Source organism: Lithobates pipiens, unplaced genomic scaffold (genome assembly GCF_037356315.1).
Source record: "Lithobates pipiens isolate NorthernLeopardFrog02 unplaced genomic scaffold, aLitPip1_a1.2 Scaffold_1, whole genome shotgun sequence".
Taxonomy (NCBI): Eukaryota; Metazoa; Chordata; class Amphibia; order Anura; family Ranidae; genus Lithobates; species Lithobates pipiens.
Window position 1 is genome coordinate 179,346,386 of NW_027507685.1, and position 20,905 is coordinate 179,367,290.

The window sequence follows — 20,905 nt, forward strand, 5'->3', positions numbered from 1 at the left end:
AGGCATGTTTTGTATTGATGGTGAGTGTGCATTTTATATATACACACTTCTTGTGGTGGAGCATGATTTAAGGAGAATTACAAGCGGCACACATCTTTCTACACAATGATTGGATTGTTTTATGAAGGTTTTGTTATATTTAATGGGACTTTCACGAGATTGATCTGTCTGATTTATGTTTTTTGATATGTTTTATATTAACTATGGATTTGATTTGGTAGCGCCATACTTACTATTTTTTTTTTTCCCCCCTAAATGTGTGTAATTTGTCATAATATACAGACTTTACCAATGAGATGGTGTGAGCTGAGTTTAGTTTTCCAGTCTTTGACAACCTTTTGTTGTTGGACGAGGCATATTGATCTGTTAATTATGAAATTGCAGCATATCCTGCTTACCCTGTCAGCTATTCAAAACAATGCCATGATAATGGTACTGGCTCATCTAATGGGTAGCTGAGAATTTTCTGCTGAAGTTCTCCTTTTTAGTAACCTTCCAGCCTGCTGATGGCGTAATAGCAGGTCAGTGAGGTCCACTCGGTGTGTTTGTTGTTTTTTTTTTTTTTTATTAGTTATGTATACAGTGGAGAGGGATAACCCCTGCCAGTTTTCATCGTTGTCTAAAGAAACACACAAACCAGATCGCTATATGAAAAGTGACCACAAGAAGGTGCTGTAATGTATAGATATATCAATTAATTGAGAAAACGGAGGTTAATAAGTCAATGGGACATTAAAGTGGAAGTAAACCCTCCTATCGTTTTCAGCCGAGGAAGCTGCCATCTTAATCTACAACTGCCATGATGCTGCACATGTGATCAGTTAGGACACCAGCCATTGGATGGCTTGACAGTTTGGTTGAGAGCACAACCAATGGGAGTGTTACATTTCCAGCATGTGCCAGAAATGAAACTGTTTTATGGATGGGTTTACTTCCACTTTAAAGGTGTTGAAACTTCACAGAATAATTACCAGTACACAAATATTTAGATAAATGTGTTCTTTATTACAATTAAAAAGTAGCACTGGGGGTATATATACCCCTAAAAACATGAACTTCCGCAACCTATATTCCAACCACAACACCCCTAAAGATAAAGGTCCTTCCCTATGAATATTTAAATAGTGAGCTCTATTTGGTATTCAAAAGATAATTGTGATAATACATCAAAATTTCACATATGGGAAAAATAACTTATCCCCGACGTGTTTCGCCTCGTCTGCTTCCTCTGGGGTGGGGTGCAGTCAAAGGGTTGAATGAATATAAAACAGAACTTTTTCTCTGAGTCCTGTGAGCACACTGATAATCTCTCCCAATGTAGCCAGGTGCTGGACAGGTATAAGATGGTATCAAAAAGACACTAGGTTAATGACACAGACTGAAAAACCCCACCAAGGAGCCATGAACACAGCGTATCAAGAAGAAAAAAAGGAAATGGCTATTTATGTTGTCAAATCCAAAGAGGACCTTGCCAGTCTATATCCTGTAGTGCACTTCAGATTCAAGATGAATGCAGATGGCTACATACAAATGCAAAGCTCTAGAAAGACAGGCTCAATTGAAATACCAGCACCTCAGTGATAGCTGCTGCTCCAGGATGTGCCTTCATGTGGTTGCTCTATGAGCAGCCCTTGAGGTAGCCGACAAGAGGAAACACGTCTGAATAAGTGATCCTTCCCATTTCGTGAAATTTTGCTGTATTGTCACGATTAACTGTTGAATACCAAATAGATCTCACTATTTAAATGGTCATGGAAAAGGACCTCTATCTTTAGGGGTGTTTTTTTGGTTGGAATGTGGGTTGTGGAAGTTCTCCCATGTTTTAGGGGTACATATACCCCCAATACTACTATTTTTAATCAATTTTGTGATAAAGAACATTTTAAACTAAATGTTTGTCTACTGGTAATCATTCTGTGAGTAGGTTTCAAAATGTTTAAAAGTCCCGCTTCCTCATTGTTTTCTTCTTAAATACTGGCGATTTGTTGTTGATCTTTCAACTGATCTCATGCCCTCATATATAATTTTTTTTTTTTTTTTTTATATATCAGTTGTAATGGGATCTCACAAAACAATCCTATATGCAAATGATCCATGATATACAGGTATGAGACTTCAAAGAAGCTTTAATCCATTCTTTCTGTCACTCCCACAGCTGCTTGCTGGCATATACCCTATTGCACAAATTCAAGAACCTTATACCTCCGTGGGCTACCTGTCTTGTCGAGTACCTGTACCCAGACTCCTCAATCTGACATATCCCGAAGGCGAGCATGGTTGGACTGCATGGGGCATCTGTGATGGTAAGAAGCTGATTAATGGTTTGCATGTTCATCTTGTAGACCTGCGTTAGAGTGATTTACATCCATGTTTTTATCCCCCCCCCCCCCCCTTCTGTGCACAGCCTGGGCTGAAAAACGTGGCTATAAGACTGCAAAAGCCGCACGCAATGATGCCTACCGAGCTGCCAACAGTTTGCTGCGCCTTGCCGTGGATGGACGACTTTGTTTATGCATGAGGCCTCCAGGCTATTCATGTCACAAAGGTATTTTCATCATTTCTTTCTGTTTTCAGACAATTAAGTTACTTGTTAAGTTTTTAGTCCCTCTGTGACGCCTGACAAATATATATGTTGAGCCTGCCAATGAAGTACACCTAATGCAGATTTCTGTGAGGGTGTGTCAACAGTGCTGCACCTTTCTTGAAATCAGAGTAGTTGCCACTCTCATGTAGGCTGTGTCTGCTTGCATTACAGTGGGATGAAAAATGTTGAAGCGGGCCATCGGGGTTGTCAATGCTGATACATAAGCCTGTATGTAGCTCGTCAATCAGCACTTGGCCACATGCTATCCTGCCCACTGCTTCCTGGATTGACAGCACTGCCTCCCTTCCTGAAACCCTCCCACTGTGAGCTTCAGTGTTTTTGGAGGAAAAGCTTGTGAAACACAAATATCCACTTCGGCACTGCGTTATTTTAACTGATGCTGTACCTGAATTAAATATGTGTGTTTCGTTCCCCCCCACAAATAGAGCTTTCTTGATCACCTCAACTTTTATTTTTTTTTATTTTGCTACCAACAAAAGCAGGCTGTCAATTTAAAAAAATAAATAAATAAAAAAACACAATTGCTTTATTGTACATTATGGTAATAATGTACATTATTATGGTAATAACTTAATGGGTATATAGGCACCTTCAGGTGATGGATACTGGTATAACCATTCCAGGAAGTTCACTCCCTATAACCCCTCCTCCCAAGAGAACATCAGTTTTTCTTCGCCAGTGTCTGTGTTGGTCTCAAGTGAAGATGTGCTCTCAGGAGCTCCAGGAGGGATCTTTGCTGGCCATAGACCAGATCCATCCAAAGTGCCACTGAGGCCAGAGTGGATGGTCTCGTATCCAAAGCATGCGTTTTTTCCTGTAACGCCTCTTTGTAGGGCTGGCCCCAGTAACCAGGGCTTTTTTCACGTTACATTACCTAAAGCTTTCCTTGTGAGATGCTTTTTACAGGTCCAAGGGAGAGGAACCCCAATATAAAGGGACCCAGGTTTGTTAAATGCAGCACGCCGTGATGGGTGAAGGTTGGATTGTCTGTTAATTCAGCAAATCCTGCAGCGGGGATAAGTTAAGAGAAGGAACTGGGAACTAAAGTCCACCTATGCTTTCTTCTTTAAGGGAAAAAATGTTCTCTTGCCTTAATTGTCCACTAGAGGGAGTATAAGCACATAACTTAATCTGTTGTCTTCACTCTAAAGCTCAGTGTCAGTCTGTGTGTGGCCTCTGCCTGTGGGAATGCTTTCCCCCCCCCCCCCCCCCATGAAGGGACAGAGGGTTAGGGAAACACCAGTGGTGTACCCCACTTGTAATACCCCCCCCCCCCCCGCCTCGGTGGGTGCGGAGGTCCCGGATTTTGTTACATCTGTTGTGTCCTTATGCTGGCTGGTGTCAGGGGCTCTGCCTCTTCCCCCCCCCCCAACCCCCCCCCCCCCCTCGTGTTGGGTCTGTAGACCCAAAAGCCGCCCACGCGGGAACATTTTCAAAACGAAAGAGGGTGGGGGCTTACGGAGGGGGTGGGGCCTAAGCGCAGCGCCATGCAATGTCCACGAGAACGCACGGCAGACAAGCAGGATTATAAAAATGCAGCTGGAGCAGTCTCTCCTCGGCTAACGTGGAGGAGCAAGCAGGCTGCACATGGGACACAGGAGCTGTGGGGCACGGAAGGGTGGCAAGTGCCATTCATACAGAAAGACTTTTTTTTTTTTTCTTCCCCCCCCCCCCCCCCACCCCCCCCCGGCACTAGGCTGATCTTAATAGCGGCATCATTCTGTCATGACTATTTTCAACAAGTAGTGCAATTTAATAGTAGCTCTGCTTTTGGGCTTAGAACTATGCGTACCAAAAAAAGACACCACAAAAAACTAAAAGTTTTCACCCCAGGCGTTAGGAATTCCAGTTGCACACTGTCACCCTCACCTGAAATACCAAGGGTGAGCCATTGGAACAAATTGATGGTGCAGCTGCTTCTCACATCTCAGCCCCTGTATACGTGACTGAAGATGACTTTTTTCCTCCACCCTGCAAGGCATGGAAGGAAGATTAGCAGCTTTAATCACGTCCTCCATTCACAAATGGATAGGAAGCGTGCTAGAGCCTACTCCCTTTACTTTACTTTATACCCTTTTCAAGGGGAACGGGGCAAAGGATGAGGTGTTACCCTCAGGCAATCAGGAGGAAAGACAAACCGATGATTCCTTTACGGAGGAAATAACCGTAGATTAACCTTTTTCAGCCTTGCAATCTGAGAAATTGCTGATACAATCTCTTATGGAGATGGTTCATTCTCCTTTCATGCTTCCCCTAAGGGAGTCTTCTGAAATCTTGGGTTTCTTTGGATTCTTTAAAGACTTCACAGCTTTTGCATGCGTTTCCTGTCCATACATTACTAGAACAGCTTATTTACGCTGAATGGGAAGTGCATTTTCTTCCTCCAAAGAGTTTTTTTTTTTTTTTTTTTTTTTTTTTTTTTTTATTCTCTATCCCATGGAGTAGAAATTCACCAAAAAATGGAAGGTACCAGTAGTTGACGCTGCGATTTCCAATGTGAATAAAAGTCTATCGTGTCCAGTAGACGATGTACAAATTCTTAAGGATCCAACAGATAAAAGGTTGGAATTCCTGTTAAAATTCTTTGACAGGTGCCATTACTCAGCCTGCAGTCTCTGCAATAGGCGCCTATCAAATCCCTAAAGGACCAATTTAGACAGGCCCTTAAAGAGGTTCCTGCACAACAAGCACGGGAATTGGCCGTACTACCAAAAGCATTATGCTTTGCCATAGATGCCATTAAAGATTCTATTCACCAGGCATCCCACCTTAGGCTTATGCTTGTACATATGCGTAGAATCCTGTGGCTTAAAGAAATTGGTCGGCCAAAGCACTATGTAAAAAGCTCCTGATGGGGTTCCCTTTTCGTGGGGATCTGCTATTTGGGGATGATTTGTACAAATGCATCCAAACAATTTCGAGTGGGAAAAGTACTATTTTGACATTCAAAAGAAAGTATAAACGCCCTCCATTTAAATGGGCTTCTGCCTCTAGTCAGTGGCGATGGCCTCCACCGTCACTCTAGAGGAAGACCTCCGGATCAGGCCCAGACTCAAAAGAAGTCCTGGGGCCGGAAACCTGCAAGCAGAATCCTAAAGCTTCATCATGAAGTGGCACCCCCTCCTCCCCAGGGTGGGGGAGAAGACTTCTGCAGTTTTCAGAAGTCTGGCAAGAGAATTCAGGACAGATGGTTTATTCCCACAGTAACTCTGGGGTACAAGCTGGAATTTTGGGACTTTCCACCGTCTCGTTTCCTGAGGTCAAACGTTGCCAAAGATCCAGAGAAAAGACTATCTCTGTTTCAGGCAGTAAACTGATTAATCTCTCAGGGGGTGGTCATACAGATCTCCACAAAAGAGCAAGGTTTGGAGCTTTATTAAAACCTTTTTATTGTACCAAAACCAAATGGAGATGCCAGACCCATTCTAGATCTAAAAAATCAAAAATCAGTTCCTTATAATCCGCTCCTTTCGCATTGAGACGATCAAGGCAGTCATTTCTATCCTATTAGGAGGAGAACTGCTATCGACATCAGGGTTGCCTATCTGCATGTTCCTATATTCCCCGCACACCAAAGGTTTCTGCGGTTCGAGGTAGAACAGCAGCATTTCCAGTTTGTAGCCCTGCCCTTCAGGCTAGCTACAGCACCCCGGGTGTTTACAAAAGTTCTGGCCCCACCTCTATCCAGGTTAAAGTGGTTGTATACTCATTTTTTTTTACTTTTACCTAAAGGAAAGCATATGATGAGGCTTACCTGTAGGTAAAAAAAATATCTCCTAAACCTGTACAGTTTAGGAGATATTCCCCTCGGTATGCGCCGCTGACTGCAGCGGCTCATGCGCACAAGGGGATTCTCGGCTGAAAGCCCGGCAGTGGCTGGACCCAGCCAGGATGAAATCTCCCACGCGCATGCGCGGGAGTGACGATATCGCGGCTCCGGCCACTCACAGCGCCGGAGCCGCGATACCCGGAAGAAACGCAGAGGGAGCATATCACCTCCCTCGGCGTGGATCGGACCAGATGTCGGGGTCTCGTTCTAAGGTAAGTATTTCATAATGAGCTAGTATGCAGTGCATACTAGCTCATTATGCCTTTTCCTTTGCAGGTAAAAAAAAAAAAAACATCTGCGGTTTACTCCCGCTTTAAGGGCACAGGCATAACAGTCTTGGTGTACGTAGACAGTCTATTACTAATAGACCAGTCGGTGGCTCTTTTGGAGCAAAGCATATGGATTACAACCAGTTACCTGGAAAGTTTGGGTTGGATTCTCAACCTAGAGAAATGTTCCTTAATACTGCTAAAAAGGCTGGAGTACTTGGGTCTGATCATAGACACAGCCCAGAAAAAGGTGCTCTTGCCTCGGGAAAAGATCAACGCCATAAGAGAGCTGGTGCGAATGGTCAGGTCCAAAGGTGATCCTTCCATTCGCCTTTGCATAAGGTTGCTAGAAAAGATGGTGGCTTCATTTGAAGTTGTTCCCTATGCCCAGTACCATTCGAGACTGTTGCAAAACAGTATGCTGTCTACTTGGAACGAAAAAATTAAAGCTTTAGACTTGCCAATGCGGGCTGTGCCCAAGCGTGTCTCAAAGCCTCAGTTGGTGGTTACTAACCCAGAATCTGCTGAAAGGAAAATCCTTCAAATCTGTTATCTGGAAAGTGATAACAGATGCCAATCTTTCAGGCTGGGGAACAATGCTTGAGAAGACAACTGTCCAGGGACAGTGGTCAAGAGCCGAAAGAACCTTGCCCATCAATATCCTATAGATTCGGGCAGTGCGTCCGGCTCGGAAGGCCTGGACTTCCAGGTTACGGGATTGTCCTGTCAGGATCCAGCTGGGGCCTATATCAATCCCCAAGGGGGTACCCAGAGTTTCTCAGCGTAGAGCCATATTCTTACTTTGGCAGAAAGGAATGTTTCATGCCTATCGGCAGTCTTCATTCCAGGAGTAGAGAATTGACAGGTGGACTACTTGAATCACCAGCAGTTATTCCCATGGTCTCTTCACCTCGACATTTTTCGGGCTGTTTGTCAAAGATGGGGGACTCCAGACATAGATCTTCTAGCGTCTAGATTCAACATGAAGTTAGTCAACTTCATGTCCAGGACAAGTGATCCAGTCGCATGTGGAACAGATGCATTGGTGACCCCGCTGGATCACTTCTCAGTGATCTATGCGTTTCCCCCTATTCAATTGCTGTGTGTGTGTGTGTGTGTGTGTGTGTGTGTGTATATGTATATGTGTGTGTGTGTGTATATATATGTGTGTGTGTGTATATATATGTGTGTGTATGTGTATATGTGTGTGTATGTGTGTGTGTGTATATATATATATATATATATATATATATATATATATATATATATATATATATATATATATATATATATATATATATATTTCTTTTTTTCCATCCTACCTTACGGTCTACTGTTGAAGGCCAAGTCTCAGCTTTATTGGTCTTACTTCAAGGACCGCTTGATACATATTCTTTAGTCCAGGGTTTTATACAAGGGGTTGATCTGGCTTAACCCACCAGTCAAACCTCCTTTGAACCCTTGGGACTTGAACTTAGTTTTGTCAGTGTTACAAAAACAGCCATTTGAACCAATGCAGCATATTCCCTTAGTCCTTCTGACAAGGAAGCTGGTGTTCTTGGTTGCTATATCTTCAGCAAGGAGGGTTTTGGAATTGGCTGCTCTTTCATGTAAAGAGCCATACTTGATTATTCATGAGGACAGAGTGGTGTTATGGCCTCGTCCAGATTTTTTGCCAAAAGTGGTCTCAGGTTTTCACCTAAATCAAAATATTGTTCTGCCATCATTTTTTTTCCAAAACCATGTTCCAGGAAAGAGAAGTCACTACATTGTCTTAAAGAGGAAGTAAACCCTGATGGGTTTACTTCCTCTTTCATTCCCTGCAAAGGCAAAGCATAATGGACTACTATGCATCGCATAGTAGCCCATTATGTGTCACTTACCTGACACAGGAGCCAGCGAAGTCGCCGCTATCCCCTGTAGTCCGCCGCATCCATCTTGCTGGTGGCGTCTCGCAGCTCCGTCGCTGTCATTCGGCGAAGCCGCGATGACGTCACTCCCGCGCATGCGCACGGGAGTCGACACGCGCGGCAGCTCCATTCTTGGAAATGCCGCGCTAAGTGCGCCTGCGCGCCGCTGTCTACGGCGCATGCGCCGTAGACAGTGGTGCCCGTTTTCAGGCAAATATCTCCTAAACCATATAGGTTTAGGAGATATTGCTTGGACCTACAGGTAAGCCTTAATCTAGGCTTACCTGTAGGTCAAAGTGGTTTGTAAGGGTTTACAACCACTTTAATGTGGTGAGAGCAGTGAAAATCTATTTAAAGACAACTGCTCAGATTAGACAGACTGATGTCTTATTTATTCTGCCAGAGGGTCCTAAGAAAGGACAGGCAGCGTTGAAATCCACTGTCACTAAGTGGATTCGGCAAGTTATAATTCAGACTTATAATTTTAAGGGGCAAGATTCCCCCTTTCTAAGTCCAAAGCGCACTCTACCAGGGAGGTTAGTGCTTCATGGGCAGTGCGTCACCAGGCCTCTATGGCTCAGATCTGTAAGGCCGCAACTTGGTCTTCAGTACATACATTCACAAAATGTTATCAGGTTGATGAAAGGAGGTATGAGGATATCTCCTTCCAGCGCAATGTGCTGCAGGCAAAAGTATAGGTCCTCATGTCTAGGGGAACCCTGCGGGTTGTCTCCCTCCCCTCAAATAGCATTGCTATGGGACATCTCATTAAGTTATTACTTAAGGCTGTGTGTCCCATGATGTATGATAAAGAAAATAGGATTTCTCTTACGTTCACCGACTGACACAGCTCCTTTCTTAGACCATCGGATTTTTATGCCACCTTCAGGAGAGGTCTAGGCAGAACATGTACAACAAAACCAGAACTTTCTAGTTCTGTTCCCTTAGGTAACAACCCCCCAGCCTGCCTCCTGCAGCCTCAGTTTTTTTTTCTGCCTAGTGAAGGAGAAGGACCTAGGAACCCTGCAGGCCCATCGGGGCCTGTGGGTTTTTTTTCTGCAGAAGTTTGCCTTTTGCGCAAGATTAAGATCCTGTGATCTGCTATCAGCAGCCGGCTGGGTGACAGGCTGGATACCCTTATCCTTGTAGTCTCCCCAGCCTGGCCAGCCAGCATGTGCAGACTAGAGCTCCGCGCTGGGTCAGCCACGACATTCCCCCCCAGCTCCAGGGGCGGCCGGTGAGCGTAATGCTCCGGGGCACACATAGTTCCGGGCTACTGATGTCTGCGTCAGTGTGCTGGGTCAGCAGCCACCCCATAATGATCGGAGAGTGGGTCTGTGATGGAATGTTCCCCAGCTTGTCAGGACTGCCTTGGTGGGGCTGAGCAGCTCGGCATTCCCTGGGAGGTCGAATCGGGGGTCCCTCACCTTCCTGTCTTCTCTCCCTGTCCCCATCTTCCTCCCTGTGGGGGATGCTGCGTGGGCTGCTGAGTGGTGTGTGCGCCATAGACAGGGGCTCTCACCTGGGGTGGCGGCTGCACTGGGTAGCTGTGCCCTGGATGTCTATAGGTCTCTCCCCTCTTTGTCTGAGGGCTGTGTCTGCTGATCACTTTAGCATTGTTTGCCGCCATTTCCTCTGCCTGTTTTCACTGTCCCTCATTGCATACAGTGTTCGTGGCCATTTTTGGTGTGATCAGGGAGAAGCATGGTCTGACTCCATGTTACTGTAGTCCGGCAGCCATTTTCCCTGTGATTATGTCCTTTATACTGGATGCACGGTGGCCATTTTGTTGGAGCCTGAACATGTTTTTCATGCTCAGCGCTGTACTCTGGGGCTCAGCACAGCGTTGTTTTCTCTCACAGGCACCTGGGAGCTGACACAGGCACATCTAGCTGGACAGCGCAGAACTCAGTCAGGGTGGTGAGTCCTGCGGTGGGGGCCCCTCAGCCAGCAGCAGTTAGGAGGGTGAGACCATCACTGTCCTAAGTCCCCAACAGGTGACAGACAGGGTAGGGTCAGTATGGCTTCAGAAACCGGTGTTTCTTCCCCCGAAATCCAGGCAATTGCAACCAGTTCGCTTGCAGGCAGTTCAGTGCCTCTGGACGCTTTGTCGGCTGTCCTTAAAACGTTCGTTGCCAAGATGGAGGCGGTGCGTGGGCACAAAGGTCATAAAAAGCACCCCCTGCCCCCCCCCCCCCTGTCCTCCGGGGAGAGCTCTGACGCAGACTCGGGCCCCGCTGAGGCTGGTGACCCCTGTTCTGTCACTTCAGATGATGCTGACCAGGACCGATCGGACAGTGAGGATGAGTTCCCATTCCGGGTCTGTTCCGTGATAAAGCGCTTGTTGGAGCACTTATCACAGCTGTGCGTGACAACCTGAAAATTCAGGATACAGCAGATCCCTCTGCTGATGTATTGGTCCCTTTTGGGTCCCGTAAGCCAGCCCATACACCTAGGGTGTTTCTGTATCTGACTTATTTCGATAAGTTCATATACAAGGAATGGGGTCGACCGCAACAGACCTTTTCAGTCCCCAAATACATGGAGGTGCATTACCACTTTGAGGAGAGCCTTCTCAAGAAATGGTCGGCTCCTCTGGTCGTGTACCCCCCAGTATCCAGGTTAAACAAAGTAACTACGATCCCGGTAGAGGGCACTCCTGCCTTTAAGGATGCCATGGACAGGAAGGCCGAGGCAATGGCTTGTTTCTTGTTTACGGTTGTGTGGGTCAGCAATGCGACAGTACTGGAACCGCTTTGTGTAACAAACACTGAGTGGGCAAAACTTTTGCACCGCAAATTGGGGGAACAGGCTTTCCCTGTCTGCGTAGAACTTGCAGACCAGTTAGTGCAAGCACAGGCAGCTTTAACCCCTTATAGTTCACTTCATTTTAGTTATTTTTAACCTGTCTGGTGAACAGGTAAATTTGTCCATAGCGCAATCTTATTTTTCCCTATTGCCAGTTAGTGCAAGGCATTAAGTACATTTGTGACTGGATACCCTCCCTCTGTTATCCAGGGCTTCAGTGTCGGCAGTGGTGCTGAGGCGCCTGATTTGGCTAAAATGCTGGTTGGCTGACCAGGTATCCAAAAAAAAAAGCCCTGATGGATTTACCCTTTCTTGGTGAGCGGCTCTTTGGAGCCTCATTGGATGACATTATTATCTTATCGGCCACCATTTCCAGTTGGAACAGACAGATTGTAGTACAGGCCTACGCCTTGAAGGGGCAGGTGCCCCCCTTTCCAGTCGCGGCCGACTCTACGAGGGCAATCGGAACGTCTTGGGCCTTCCGACATCAAGCGCCTGTCGCTCAAGTGTGTAAAGCGGCGACTTGGTCATCTGTTCACACCTTTACAAAATTCTACAAGGTAGATGTCAGTGCATCTGCTGATGCCTGTTTTGGCTGCAAAGTTTTGCAGGCGGCCGTGTAATTGTAATTGCACTTAATTTTTTTTTCTGGGTTTTTGACAAAAACGCAGTTACTTTAAGTAAATGCACTGTTGCATTTGTTACCGCAATTTTTTTGAGGTGGTTTGTAAGGTAGTCACTACCAGATTGAGGCGCACTCTGCCATAGTGGGTGAAGTTTTTATGCCGTTTTCCCACCCCTCGTTTTGGCACTCCTTGGGGACGTCCCAGTGGTCTAAGAAATGAGCTGTCAGTCGGTGAAAGTAAGAGAAAATAGGATATATATATATATATATATATATATATATATATATATATATATATATATATATATATATATATAATCATCACACAGAGCCATAGTAATTACTATGTGAGTTATAGTCCACCTTCAGGTGCTGGATACTAGCAAACCCTAAGCAGGAAGTTGCCTCCCTTTATAACCCCTCCCATACCGGGAGTTTCTCCGTTTTTTTTTTTTTTTTTTTTCTGCCAGTGTCTAAGGTGTTGGTCACAAGTGAAGATGTCCTGTGCTGAGCTCCACTGAAACAATCCTTGCTGGGGCCAGCTATGCAGCCGGATCCATTAAAAGTGTATTTTAGGCTGAATTGAATGGTACCCAGGCCTGATATACGAAGAAATTAGGTTTTGCCTGTAACGCTTCTCTTTTTAGAGAGCTGGACCCCGGAATCCAGTACTTTTTGGTATTAAGGCCATAAAGTTTTACTGGCGGGGTGCTTTTCACAGGTCCAGGATTATTGGTTCCCAAGGATTCCCGGGTTCCTGAAGGTTTGTTAACAGAACTCACTGGGAAGGGTGAAGATTGGGTCTGTTGGTTTTACCACAGAAAACCCTGTGGCGGGAAAGGTAAGTGGATTTTTTTTCTAAGTAATTGTTACATTTTCTTATGAAATGTCTGCTTTAACGTAAATTTTGTCATGCCTAAGTGTCACCACTGGGGGCCGTATGGAGCACGTACCTTCTCATGCTTTGCTAAGTCACGCTGTGTCACAGAAGCAGAAGACTTTTTTTTTTCTTTTTTTTTTTCCTCTGGCTAGCAGGCAGACCTCCGGTAAGTTTGGGGGGGTTTTGCTTCCTCCAGACACCCCCACCTGAGCTGAACTCTTCCCCTCTTCAAGAGGCTGAGTATAAGGGAGAACTAAAAACGATCGGCAATGCCAGGTTTTTTTTCACCGCTCCTACACGGCGCTGGCTTCCAGGACTCCTCCACGCCATCCTTTCCTCACTCAGCCGATCCCATCGGATCGGAGGCCATGCTTGCACATGAAAATTATTTTTGAAAAAAGAAAAGGAGGGGGAGAGCGATGCAACAGTGGTCGCGGGGCTTAATGCGTTGTTGGCGTCCTCCAACGCAGGAGTGTGTTTTTGAAAAAAAAAAAAGATGCACTCCATGTATGCTGGCTGCAAAATTGTGGCAGAGACATAAGAGCATGGAAGAGGTTTTAGTGATGCAGGCATTTCCCATTTGACACATTTACTTTTTGCATCAGGCTGAGTATTAATGGCAGCAGCAGTACCTGGACTATTGCTCAAGCAGTAGATGCGATTTCTTCTGGTAGTTCCTCTTCTGAGGTGTCAAATGCGGGAGAATCGGCTGTTTCAATCTTAAGATTGATGGTGCAATTTTTTTGCTGAATGATCGCTCCACATTTATGTACCCTTAACTGAGTGTTTGGGTTCACTAAAGCCTCCTCAAGTTGTGCATGCCTTTTCCTGGCAATTCATTGCTGGAAAAGCTTTTTTTTTTTTTTTTTTTTTTTTTTTTTTTAAATATCTGAGAGGATCACCCAGATGAGCATTTAACAATTAACGCTGCTATATCCTCTGTGAGTAAGTTTGACTTGTCCGGCAGACAATGCATAAAATGCTTGGGCATCCAAAGTATAAAAAGGTGGAATTCTGGCAGATTGAGTGCAGATTGAGTGCTCAACCTGCGCTGACAGTAATTGCTTAATCATTGAGAGACCAGTTTAAACAGAAGGCAGCTTTATGTTTGCAATAGTTGCTATGAGAGATTCTATCCATCAGACCTTGTGCCCTTTGCTAAGTGCCTTGTAAGAAGCTCCTGGCTAAAATTCCTTTTTTCGATGAAACCACTATTTGGGGATGTTTTGGATAATACATCCAAAAAAATTCTAGTGGAAAGCACTCCTTTTGCCATTTTAGAAAAGGCGTCAACTCTGGAAAGGATTTAGCTTTGCATGAGGTTGTTGGGAAAGATGGTGGCTTCATTCGAAGCCGTTCCTTATGCTCAGTTTCATTCGAGACTGCTGCAAAACAGTATCCTATCGGCTTGGAACAAAGGGTTCAAGCTCTACATTACCAATGTGTCTGACTCCAAAGCCTACGGCCACATCACCCTGATAGCGCCCAATCTCATCTGATCTTTGAAGCTAAGCTGGGTCGGGCCTGGTTAGTACCCGGATGAGAGACCACCTGGAAATACCAGGTGCTATAGGCTGGGTGCGTCTGAGCCTCAGTTTATGGTTAGTATCCAAAGATCTACTAAGGGGAAAATCCTTCCTTCAGTTACCTGGGAAGTGGTAACAACATATGCCAACCTTTTTTGTTTAGTTTGGGGAACAGTCCTGGAAAAGGCGACTGTCCAAGAGAAGTGGCCCAGATCAGAAATGGCCTTGCCCCTTACCATTTTAGAAATTCAGGCAGAGCTCTTGGTCCAGAGGGCCTGAACATTCAGTTTACGGTATTGTTGGATTGAATCCTGGCAGGACAATGCCATAGCAATGGCTTATATTAAACACCAAGGGAGCACAAGAAGTTGTGTGGCCCAGAGATAGGTGAATCGTATCCTATCTTGGGCAGAAAACAATGTACTTTGCCTGTCGGCAGTCTTCAGTCTAGGAATAGAAAATTGGCAAGTGGACTACTTGAGTCACCAGCATTTGTTCCTGGGATAATGGTTCCTTCACCCCGATATCTTCCTGTCAATGTGTCAAAAATGGGGGATCCGAGATATAGATCTGTTTGCGTCCAGGTTCAACAAAGAAATCAACAACATTGTGTCAAGAACAAAAGATCCGCTAGCATGCGGAACAGATGCCTTGCTATTAACATTAAGTCAGTTCTCACTAATTTATGCATTCCCTCCTATTCTGCCTGCATCCATAACTTCTTCGCAGGATCAAGCAGGAAGGGAAGTCGTTGATTCTTGTGGCCCCCAGCAGTGCCCGGGAAATCTTGTTATGCAGATATGGTAAAGATGGCAGTAGGGGTCCCATGGACCCTGCTATCATGTCCAGACCTTCTCTCGCAAGGTTTGGTGTTCCATCCTACTTTACAAACGCTACATTTAACGGTCTGGCTATTGAGACTCACAATCTGAAGAAGCATGGGCTGTTAGGTTCAGTAGTTTCTACCTTGGTTAATGCAAGGGAGCCAGCCTCCATAATTTATATATTATGGAGTCTGGGAAACATGCCTCCTGGTGTGAAACCAGGAGTTGAACCTCAGGAAATAGGTCAAAGGTAGAATCCTTGACTTTCTGCAGATGGGGTGAGAAATAAGGCTGGCCTTGAGTGCTTCTAAGGACAGGTCTCGGCCTTATCTGTATTATTTCAATGACCACTTCGCATTCTTTGGTTCGTAACTTTATTCAGGGGGCTTAAAGGGTTGTAAAGGTAAACATTTTTTCACCTTAATGCATTCTATGCATTAAGGTGAAAAAACATCTGACAGCGCCGGCCCCCCTGTTTTACTTACCTGACCCCTCGTAAGTTCCGTGCTCACCTCCGTCATCCTTTACCGCTCAGCCCGGCTGTTGATTGGCTGGAGTGGATGGATTGAAAGCAGCGCAGCCATTGGCTCGAGCTGCTGTCAATCACATCCAATGATGTGGAATGCCGGGGGGCGGGGCTGAGTGATACAGGATCACCAGGATATTGTGCCACCTTCATTTTTCCAGAACCCTGTTCTATGGAAGAAAGATTGCTTCATTCTCTTGATGTGGTGAGAGCAGTCAAAGTCTACTTAAAGGCAACTGCTCAGATTCGGAAAACTGATGTTTTGTTCGTGTTGCCTGATGGTCCTAAAAGAGGACAGGCAACATCGAAACCTATCATTTCTAAATTAATTTGACAAGTAATCATTCAAGCTTATGGTTTAAAGAGATAGTTATACCCTCTCAAATCAAAATGCACTCCTCTAGGGCTGTTAGTGCTTCGTGGGCAGGGCATCACTAAGTCTCCATGGCTCAATTCTGCAAGGCCCAGTGTACTGCAGGCAGCAGTATAAATCCTCTGATCGCATGGTGCCCTACTTTGGTTGTGTTTCCCTCCCTTCAGTTGGCATGGCTCTGTGTCCTGTGATGTATGTTTTTAAAGAAAATTATTTTATGATTTTTAGAACAGCTTACCTGTAAAATCCTTTTCTTTTGAAACACATCACGGGACACAGAGGTCCCGCCCCTCTTTCTAGTATATGCGTATACTGCTTTGCTACAAAACTAAGATACTCCCGGTATGGGAGGGGTTATATAGGGAGGTAACTTCCTGTTTAGGGTGTGCCAGTGTCCAGCACCTGAAGGTGGACTATAACCCACATATTAATTACTATGGCTCTGTGTCCCTTGATGTATGTCAAAAGAAAAGGATTTTACAGGTAAGCTGTTTATAAAAAAAAATCCTATTTTTATTATTTATTTATTTTTTTGTTACTTTATTGCTTGGTTTCACTTTTTCCAATTTTCACTCATTCTTATTCATTTGTCCTTATTATTGTATGCTATAATTGTTTGTTTTATTATTGAATAAGTACACCATTATTCCTTTAAATATTATTTGTTAGTGTTTTGAATGCACTCCCAAGTGGTTGCAGCTTTTCACAATATTATTTGAGGCATCACATAGCAGCATTAGCTACTTTTTTTCTTTTTTCATAAATTTTTATATACATTATGCTGTCTCCTCCAATGTTGAGGCCCTGTTTAGGACACAGCTTAAATATTTAATTTCTCTTCCCTCCCCCCCATAGAGGCATGGGAGCAACACCCAGATACACAGGAAATGATCAGTCATATGCAAGCCCGGGGCCACCCTGACAGTCGATCCTCCTCCGGTTGCGAGGAAGAGGAAGAGATCTCTAGCTCAGGGGAGGAGGAAGAAGAGCGAGACCGAGATGCAGATGAGGAGGAGGATGCCGAAGAGGAGGAAGGAGACTCCTCTCAGTCTCATGCCAAAAAAAGTGTCAAAGCAAAAAGCGCTGATGTAAACCCTTACGCCCTTCTTGGGGAAGATGAGTGTTAAGTTTTGGATGTGAATTTTGACCTGGCTATGCTTCAGAAGAGAACAAACTGTTTGGCTTTTGATTTTATAGTATTAAAGTGATTAACTGTCTGCATGGGTCTAAAAAGACACCATTTCAGACAGTTTTTCGAAAGCTAATAACGTATGCTCCGTTATTGCTTTTTGCACTCCAAACTTACACAAAGATTGGCGAAATGGATTATAATTTTTTTGTATTTTGACGGGTTTGAAATGTTACATTCCTCGCATTTTGGTTTGCCATTCCCTTCCATTTATTTATTGGCAAAATGGTAGGGTTTGCCTAATAGCCAGGGCTGTATTTACAACAACTGTGTACCTAGAGCCACAGGATGTCTAAATACAAGCCTGCTATGAGCATAAGGGATTGCAGTGATGGATAACTGAACCGGGCCTGGGTTTTTTCTTATTTTTATCCTGCATAGTTCAAATGCACGTATCTGAGACAATCCTATGTTTTTCAGTGGGGCATGTTCTCCCCAATACCTTTCATCAGTGTCTGTTGAAAAGGGGGTTTTTCTTACTGCATTTTCAGCATGTCAGTCTGCCTTCTCCCCATGCAAGTTCATCGAATACGCTCCTTAATCATACTTCTAATCATGCATGCTAAAATGTATGTGTCTGGCGTGTTCCAAGCCTTAAGCTTGGCCATACGTTATACAATTTTCTTATCCAATTTCCTTTTAGATTTACCTTCAGCTATGTAGTCCAATGGCCTGCATAATTGCATACCAAATTGGAAGTGTTTTAGGTCTGACCTCATTATATGGTTTTGGTAAATCTAAAGGAAAATTTTCTAATGTATGGCCAGCCTTAGGGATTCCCCTGTCATTGTCTGTGCACTGTAGATGACAACTTTTGTTGGCAGTAGTTATGATTATGGACCTCTTGCCTATGTAAAAGAAATACTAGTCTCGCCACTCAGGTTAACCAATCAGAGTCTCCCTTTTCTTTCCCTAGCACTCCAATCAAAACATGAATGGAATAATTATATTGGTTCCCTATGGCAAGAACTGTACCTAGTTCAAAGTCGAAATCTTTGAAACTTTTTTTTTTTTTTTTTAAGGCTTTTGAAAGAGACTGGCAGAGCTATTAGAAATTATTATTCATGTGATCAGTGATCTAGAAAATTTAGACATAAACCTATTTTACATTTCCAAGTCAAATGAGCTTGGGGCCCATTTGTTCACCAGCATAACGATTGCTTTCAGTGAGAGCTTCGTAAACTTTTGTAACAAGTTACCAAACTGAGGTGTTTTGGCTCTAAACTGAGGCTGAAGTCCACAATACGTAAGGTATTTGGGTGTACTATAAGAGAGCTAAGCTGCTTTCTTTTGGCTACATTGTGTATCGCTTCTGCTTTTTTTGCTTAACCGTGCTTTGATGGCGAGATTGGGGGACCAAGATGCTCATAGAAAATTAATGTGTATTTTTTTTTCCTGACACAATTCAGTCTGAAAACTGATTAATGTTCACCTCCCAAAAATGAAGCTGCAGGAGTGTGATGGACCAAGTTCCATGAAACTGCTGGTATTTTGGTGCTGATGGACTTGGGGTGCATGGCATGTGGAGTTGTATAGCATACAAAAAAATAAAAAACTGACTGAATTTTTGCAGGGTTGGAGGAAATTAGTCACATGCTCATGGTAAGCTTATAGTATATGAGTGAGGCCTGCAAAATATTCCACAACAGTGATAGCCCTACCTCATATCTGGTACTCCCTCCTGCCTCAAGCTTGCAAGGCCCGTTTAACTAATTTCTTTGTTTTCATGGCTTCAGATGTCTATTTTGCGGTATACAAAATAAATACAACTATATTTACTGAATCCTAACTGGCTTCTTTTACTGTTAGTACATTTAAAAAGCCTGTTCCACGTTCACTTCTTCTGCCCATGATCACTGTCTGATGGTGACAAGTTCATTCTTCACGTGTGCTGCATGTTCTTCACATTCAGTGAAAGTAGACAGGCCATTAAAATGTGTGATTAGCCAAATCTTTTTTTTTTTTTGTCTGTGTCCCACTGGGGAGATTTTCCTTGATTTCCTTTCCTTCCCTGACTCTGCAGCTGGAAATTAGAGTGAATATCAAAGTGAGGGGATGCCTGTCTTTTACTTGACACCAGCACATTTGTCTATATTGGATACCCTTATCTCTTGCTCTGGTGAAAAATCTAAACGTTTGGACTGCCATTTTACTTTTTTTCAGGGATTTTGGTCACCATGTCAAATCCTGTGGGGGTTTTCTCCTCAGTGGGGGACACAATAACTCGACAGAGGGCACAGGATACTGTCAGAGACTGCAGGCATGGTCCAGGAGTCTCTTGCAGGAGAGGGGCTGGCCAGACAGCACATGGACGGAGGAGAGAGCCCCCCTGCTCAGTACAACAGGATACCGACTGTACAGTATCTTCATACAGAGCCCCCCTGTTCTCTGCCTCATCATCCAGCTAGGGAGAGCCCAGATCCAGTGCTGTGTGTGGCCAGGGGTCACAGCTGGAGGAGGGAGGTATGCAGCGAGTAGACGAGGCTTGTGGGCTGTTAGGATGGGCAGGCCTGCACCTGGCGATGGCACTGTCCGGAGAGGAGGAGGCGGTCCTCTCCCAAGCGACATCACTTCTGGTATCGGAGTATTTTTGCGAGCACCCCAAACCTTAAGTGATAGATGGTATCACTTGCCAATAAGGAGGATAGAGATGACCAGGCAAAGCTTGATTTCAACAGGATAGTTGGAGAGCTGCCTATGCATTTAGCTGTTTCTCTCGATATATGGATCGTGCGTGCATAACACACACACACAATCTTTTTCAGGTTTAAGAAAGATTAACTTTTAGCTTGTCAAATAAAAACACTGAAGCAAGCGGTTCTAAAAGAATCTAGAAAAAAGAGCAATCTGTTTATTTCTGCAAATTAGTGATATTTTCAGCAAATCTCTATATATTAACATCATATAAAAAAAAAATTGTAACACAATCTCATTTAAAGCTTTAACTTAGCAGTACTCTATATACACATCAGGCCGTAGCATGAAGATCCAGATCCAAGTAGCCAAGCCTCTTCATAATTGGACTTGACCAGAACAATCCATTAAGATTCAAACAAACGTTCCACTTTACAGTCAAAACAAAAGTATCCCCCGACTGTTTGTTTTGACTTTCCTTGAGGACGTTGCACTCCACACATACAAATATGAAGGTGACCGAGTAAAGTTCGTCAAGCCAAGCGCAAATGAATAATTTCAAGCTCCTTTATATCCTCTATTCATAAATGTAAAAAAAAAAATTCCTAGATGTTTCTTAGCATTCCATTCTTCTGGATTTCATTATTCACAAAGTTCCAGGAATATATATTTTACTGAACCTAAACAAAATTGTTACTGCAAAACTTGAAGAATTGGCAATTTGTTTTCAATAATTGCAAGTTGGATTTGGTATATATTTATGCCTTGGTGTTGTGACCATAAAGCATGTTTGCACTGATAGCACCATTACAAGGAGACCGCATGGTATACATAGATTCTTGAGGTCACATACATGGACTAAACCAAAATATGGTCTGGGGAAGGGGGTACCTGGACCTCTACCTGT

The 20,905-nt window shown here is 44.2% G+C and overlaps 1 protein-coding gene and 1 pseudogene across 1 annotated transcript in view; both read left to right on the top strand.

The window, feature by feature from the left end:
- GNL1 (G protein nucleolar 1 (putative)) overlaps window positions 1–19,147 on the top strand; it is a 56,804-nt gene extending 37,657 nt beyond the window's left edge. The window contains exons 10-12 of the mRNA XM_077478973.1: window positions 2,156–2,303; window positions 2,405–2,545; window positions 17,031–19,147. Coding sequence (XP_077335099.1) covers window positions 2,156–2,303; window positions 2,405–2,545; window positions 17,031–17,302 — 561 coding nt within the window. The 3' untranslated portion in view covers window positions 17,303–19,147. The remainder of the gene's footprint in view (window positions 1–2,155; window positions 2,304–2,404; window positions 2,546–17,030) is intronic.
- On the top strand, window positions 14,384–14,502 carry LOC143989344 (5S ribosomal RNA; annotated as a pseudogene).
- Window positions 19,148–20,905: the final 1,758 nt, after the last annotated feature.